Raw genomic sequence first — 6,603 nt, 5'->3', positions numbered from 1 at the left:
TTGACGCAAACAGTCTAAGGGGAACACCTATGTTCACCTGCGGCAGGCCGCTCAGAAGGGACTCCAAATAGGGCAAAAGGTACCAGTCCATCTAATTTTGCCTGCTTTCCAGTCTCAGCATTAAAGTCAGGCAGCGTTGAACACCTTAAACAAACAGACGGGGAAGGCCTCACGTTACACTACAATCCAGTGATAGTTAGGACCAGATAATGCTGCTGCCGTACCTGGTGCAGTGCAAACTTTCATAAGCGAGCAGCTCTGAGTGTTGACTGTAGTGTAGCTCAGCGACAGACGATTTTTATCTCTCTAAATCACTCTGGAACTGGCAGTAACACCCACTTACACTTCAGTGTTACAGCTGCGGCTAACACTAAACAGCTTGTTGGCGCCGTTAAAACCCATCCAACATCCTCGTCAGGGTGCAGCAGCTGTAGTGTTTCCAGTGTATGTTCGGACCAAAGTGGTATTCCTTCTTTGTACTCTCTGTCACAGTGTTCATGCATCACCATAACAACCTCCGGTAAGACACGTGGATGTGCCGTTGTGTACGTCCTTGAGCTTGTTGACATTGCTGCCAGTCTTCCTGATTGTGTGTGCATCTTATAGAAACACCAATCCTGGATATTTCTGGTGGCTTTTTTTTTTTTTACTGTTACTTGAGTTTTTTTTTTTTTTGCTTTTACCCTTACCATTAACCGTCAGGAGGGTGAAACAGCCAGGGGTGAGCGTGTCCTGCTGACGCCTGCTTGCCAGAAACTGCTGCTGGGAGACGAGATTATACACAGAATCAAAAATTAAGGGGGAAAGTCACCCACAATAGTTGCATCACTTCCCAGGCTTCCGTAATGTTACCGGATTGCGGCTAACGAGAGTCGACCTGGTGTGTGCTGGAGCCAGTAATTGTGGGTAGCTGTAGGAGTGTGTTTCTGTGGGTGTAGCTCTCTAAAAATGTGCTCTTGGCAGGTAATGGGGGTAAGGAGAGACAGGTTGAAAGAAAGAGAGAGAGAGAGAGAAAGAGAGAGAGAGGAATGGAAAAACAACTCCAGCTGCCTTCAGCCGCTCAGCCTGCTGGGCCTTTTTTTTTTTCCAAGTCTTCTCCTCTTCTGTCTATTGGCTCGGTGAAGACTGTTGCTTGTGTCTGCCAGACTCCTGCATGTTGCACGTACCTGTAGAGCTGTCACACACACATACACACACACACACACACTTCCAACACCCTGGAAACATCTCCTCTCTGCTCTGGTGTTTGTATTAGTGGTAGCATTTCTCCCCCTTCCGCTCTCACACAGCTCTCCTTATGTGATCCGAGCCCACCTGAATTTACCATCACCCGGCTGTTTTTTTACGCCTTATTGCCTCCTCATCCGGCCTCTTCGATCGCAGATTGCGTTTGCGCCGCGGGCCGCCTGACAAACGTCATTCCTCCCTGGCTGTCGGAGAAGATATCTGACAGCGGTCTAATTGTAGTCGGACACGTAAGGTCACAGTTGGCACCGGGCCTCCAAAACCTGTCAGTCATGAGGGTTGGCGGCTTTGTGCAGAGTAATCCTGTCAAATCGGCCCCAGCGACGTTCCAAGGATGAGGCTGATGGTGTTGTTACCGTTCAGACCACAACAACAAAGTGTTGGTTCGCATCTTAACGCATTAACGACCTGTCTGTGGTTCTCAGCCCCAAGATGTAGATAATAAAAGGCAGATTTAAATGTGTTCTTGTTCGCAGCCTGGGCAATGTTCTCTACACAGGAAGAGGCATATGCATAAAAATCATATTGAAATAGTTGTGACTCTATGTTCATTCTTCAGTAGCAGTTTGATGGCATGTGTGTCCTCTTTTTATCTTCCCCCAGACGCCTGCTGTCGATGCTCTGAGCGTGAACGTGTTCTGTGCTGGTCCTACAGCAGCGCGGTCTCTCCATGTAGGGGTGTTTTGGTTTTTTAGGATGTAGATCTGGATGTTAGGATCTAGATCAATTTCGCATGAGTCTGGCTCACGCTTGGCATTTCTATCTGAGCCACGTTTCCACCCAAAGCACCCAGAACTTAAGAGTCCCAGGAACTAATTTACAAGGAACTTAGAGGTTCCTTCAGCCCGTTGTTGTTTGTTGTTTGCATTTCCCACGGCAGTCAGAAGACCCACGAAGATGAAAAGAATTACGGCATAAAAAAAATGAGCACTCGACAAATGCTCTTCCACAGCCCCAAAGTTCCTGACTTTTCTAAGAGAACCGAAACTTATTTCTACTGAAACCTCTTTAACTCTGCTCTGATTAGTTTATTAGCCCGAGTCTTGGCACGGAAAATGTTCTGTCATCTTCTGAGGTTGTGCCTTGGTTTCTTAAAAGTTCGGAGCTGCAACTGCATAATTCCAAAAGAGATATTCACTCACACAGTGTCAAATTCTGATAGAATAAAAGAAAAACTTTGTTCCTGCCTGTGTTCCATCTGCAGTTGCTCGGACCCAGTAACGTCTCTGCTGAATTCTCACGCGCGTCATCTTTATTACGACACCGAGATCACTCGTACAGGCCTTGTGCAGTAGTTGCAGAGTTATCCAAGATTCATGTTATGTTTGCAAGGCTAGTTTCATTAGTTTAGACCCTGGCTCCTTCAAGTTCCTGGGGAAAGTTTGTGCAATGGAAATGCAGCTGTAGTAAATTTGGGGTTGAAAACTTTGAGATTATTCAGTTATTATGTATGCTTTCTAATGATCCAGTCTTTGTGGAGCCATAAAGCCTCTTTAGGGGAGGAGGGAAACGCCTGGCACCTTTTGTCATTTCATCATCTTTTCTCAAAGCCAATCAGATTGTAAGCTGAGTTTGGTGTCACAGGTGATTCTGTCCTAAATTATCAGCTTTTCTTAACGCACCTCTGCATGTCTTGTGTCAAACCTTTGAATAATCTCCTTATGTTTAGCTTTATTCAACAAAGTGTTTCTTCAGTAACCTATTATCCTAGGAATTCATTTTGTAAGCCTTGAGCTTTTTTTTAACGATGAAGCGGTCATGTTGCAATATGATCTTTAACACTGCCTCCCACAGTCTCAGTATGAGCTGAAATGGTTATACAACTGGGGAAGAAACCATGTTAAATGTGTGGTTGCCTTTGTAGACTATCAGACCTTGTTTTATTGGGGAATGTTGTGTATTCTTGAGTGATAAAAAGAGGTTGTGTCTCATTATTTTTCTGTGCCTCTGTGCCACCAACTAGACGTGATGTCCTCATGATGATTGTACTCGCGCAGGGGTTGGGGGCTCGTTCCCCCAAGATTAATACAGCACAAACAGAGCCTGCTCACACACACACACACACACACACACACACACACACACACACACACACACACAGAGGAAGTGAAGGCTGTTCTTGAATCTCGTGGTGACCTGTCAGTGAGCCAGCTGCAGCTCGCATCTCGAGGAGTTCAGAATGAGTTCCGTTTCTGTGTGAACGCAGCCGTGGCTTGTTTATTGTTGGTCTTGATTTGTTAATAATCGATAGTATTGAGAAGAAAACACAGTCAGTTTTATTTTTTAATGGGGTTCATTTACATCAGAACAGAAAATCTTATCTGAACTCTTGTATAGTGATTCTGTTTTTTGTTTTGTTTGTAGTAAAAACACAGCTGAATCACTTCAGGTCGAAATCCAGATCTTCTTTCTGTTCTTGTGTAAACAAAGCCTCCTCTAAGCTTCAGTGCATTGCCATTGTACCAGTATGTATTCTGCGTATTACACAGGGTCAGTGGTGAGGCTGGACTTTGCAATAGTGACTGACTGTGAGCGTGTGTGTGTGTGTGTGTGTGCGTGTGTGTTGATCCAAAAGCTTTGCAATACTCAAGTATTTCAGATTTTCTGACACGTTTTAATGGCTGTAGATAAATCTATAGATTTGCTGTGCTTCTTGCTTTGTAAACAGTTTTTTGCTTTTTTTGAGTATGTGGATTTTTCTGACCTGAAATATACTGTAGATTTTGCAAAATTTTATATCACACTGACATTGCTATTGTTTTACTGTGAATAAGGTATTTCTAGAGCAATTTTAGCATGCCTACTTACAACTGTAATATATAGAAGAACCTGTTTTCAGTAGTTAACAATATATTGCATTTTGACTGACACAGACAGAACATTGATGAACAAAACATGATTTTATTTATTTTTTCATTGTGTATTTATGGATACTTTTACCTTCCATAAGTCATACTTTCTGTCTTATTTTTTGAAAAATATATATATATATATTTCTTTTCTTTCTCTTACTTTGAGCAGAAGGAATTGTCTTTTACATTCCTAAATAAAATGTGGACTGAAGCGCAACTTTGTTTTCTCGACAGTCCTTTTCTTTTGCCTTTCTACCAACATTCACAGTAAAAAGCCAGACAGTTGCATTATAATGGACCATTTCTAAATTGAAGTCATGATCATATCTGACTGAAAGATTTCGTGGCTACATGGCTCAAATCTACTGATGGATTTAACACAGGAACAAAAACAAAACAAAAACCCTCTGCTCAAACCATTTCACTAACACACATAGGATACACGTATACATTTCCTGGCATATTGAAGGATACAAAGAAAAAAATAAAAATGCATGTACATAATAGTGCATTGCTATGAACATTTCTTGTCACTACAAGAACAACAAATGAACATAAAATGCCATGTGAATTATCATTTCTCTGTCTCACTTCAAACCCCTCTGTACCATCTGAAGTTCTTCCATCAACAGTCTGCATCAATGGTAATTGGCTCTTATTCTGCTTTAATATGTATAGTATATAAACATGTAATAAAGTATTTGTGGCTTAAACGCATTTGAATTGAAGAGCCACAAGAAAACAGTGGAGAGAAAGTGAAGTGATGCTGCCCTCAAGTGTCTCTCGCCGGTACTGAGAGTGCTGTATGTGAGGACCAATCAAGATTCAGTCCATTCCATTATTTAATGAACTGGGGAATACAAACAGAACCACCACAAACATTCAAAGGATGTAAGACACACAGTGTAAAAGAAGTGATTTGTTTTTTATGGAAAAGGTCCCTTCTTGATGGTGTGAAGAGGTTAGAGCACAATAACCCGTTAAAGAAAAAAATGTCTGATTTTCTGTTCTGTGCAGATGGAGCTCAAGCGGCTCCTTCACATGGAAACTATTGTGATTGGTGTCTGGTTACAACACAGGCGGCCAATAAACGGTTATCATTTCATCTGCTTTATTTTTCTGTCAATTCCTTGACAACAGTGAAAATGCCTGCTTCCTAAAAACTTTGAAACGAAGCACATTCTCCTCACAGTTGAGAAGCTAAAGCCAATGAATGTTTGGCATTTTAGGCTAAAAAATAACTGAAACAACTGAAGTATTTCTCTAACTCTAAAAGAATGCAGCAAGAGGAACGTCGCCGACATCTGCACATGATGAACAGAAAATCCAAACATTCACCACAGATCATTCCCCGGCTCTCTTAAAGAAATAATCAGGAGATTTTTGAATCCATGAAACAAGCAACGGCGGCACAGAATGCTGAAAAGCTCATCTTCAGTTTCTTTGTTAATGCCCGTGTCCCATCTTCTTTATCTCATCCATCCCAGCACTTCTCAACATGATTCAGCAGTCATCCATGCAGCTTCCGTTATAAAGAAGAACGCCACGATACCATTTAAAACTGTAAAGTGAGCAGTCCATTGCTCGGTTTCCATCATTCAAGCTTCAATGAGCGACATCAGCCACAATTCCACATGATTATAAGGCCTTCAGAGCACATTATACGAGCAACAAGTCCACATGAGTTTGATATTTCTCACATTGCAGACAGCTATACTTGGAAGATATAAGGTCACATTAAACATGGGCTAAGGCTACAAGATTTATCAGGATTAATCTTATCTCATCCAAAATAATCAAATATCAGAGTAATACGACCAATATGAGAGTGTCAAATAAAAATGTTAAAAATATAGCGAACTAAAATAACCAAGTCTTTATACCAAAGTTGTGGAAGGTTTATATGTGAGTATGAAGGAGCCGTGTCTCTCAGTACTGTGAAGCTGAACAAAGCAGATGCTGATCTGGGGTCCGTTTCGCCGTCTTCACTCCCAGAGCCTCAAACAGTCCAAGGTTTAAAAGTCGTTCTGTGGTTGGAGCTGTTGCATCATTTTTGTCAGCTCGTCGATCAGCTGGCTAAAGGTGATCCTGTTCTCAGGCATCTGCTCCCAGCACCTGAGCATCAGCTCGTACACCTGTTGAACATGAATTGTGATGGAATTACAGGTGGCAAACATGTACAACTGAGATATCACATATTTCCTGCAGATACCACAAGCATTTAAATTGTAGCAGCTTTTACTTTCTTTGACGGTAAGTAGGACACAAACATCTGTCTGCCTGCAGATATAATCAGCTGCAGCTATAACTTCCTACAGGTGGCACAGGTTAGTCACTCCCAGGTGTGTTGTTAGCTTTTCTCTGATACTTCTTCTCCGAGGTTGGTTGGCAAGGCCAGAAACATGGTCGACACAAGGACGTGAATGCAAATGACGACGTCTGGCCCCACTGGCACAAACAGGCCTCCCCAGTGAACAAAATAGACATGCGCTCTTATGGACCTGAC

General features: G+C 42.2%; 1 protein-coding gene across 2 annotated transcripts in view; it reads right to left on the bottom strand.

The window, feature by feature from the left end:
* Window positions 1-4,126: 4,126 nt before the first annotated feature.
* The window catches only part of jak1 (Janus kinase 1), a 39,109-nt gene continuing 36,632 nt past the window's right edge, over window positions 4,127-6,603 (bottom strand). For both annotated transcript variants that reach the window (XR_003986061.1, XM_030434588.1), the window contains exon 25: window positions 4,127-6,232. Coding sequence is in view for 1 of the 2 variants with exons in the window: in XM_030434588.1 (XP_030290448.1) it covers window positions 6,113-6,232 (120 nt within the window). In the remaining variant the exon portion in view is untranslated. The remainder of the gene's footprint in view (window positions 6,233-6,603) is intronic.

Source organism: Sparus aurata, chromosome 11 (assembly GCF_900880675.1).
Source record: "Sparus aurata chromosome 11, fSpaAur1.1, whole genome shotgun sequence".
Taxonomy (NCBI): domain Eukaryota; kingdom Metazoa; phylum Chordata; class Actinopteri; order Spariformes; family Sparidae; genus Sparus; species Sparus aurata.
The sequence above is the reverse complement of the archived record's forward strand: the minus strand, read 5'-3'. Positions and strand labels throughout refer to the sequence as shown.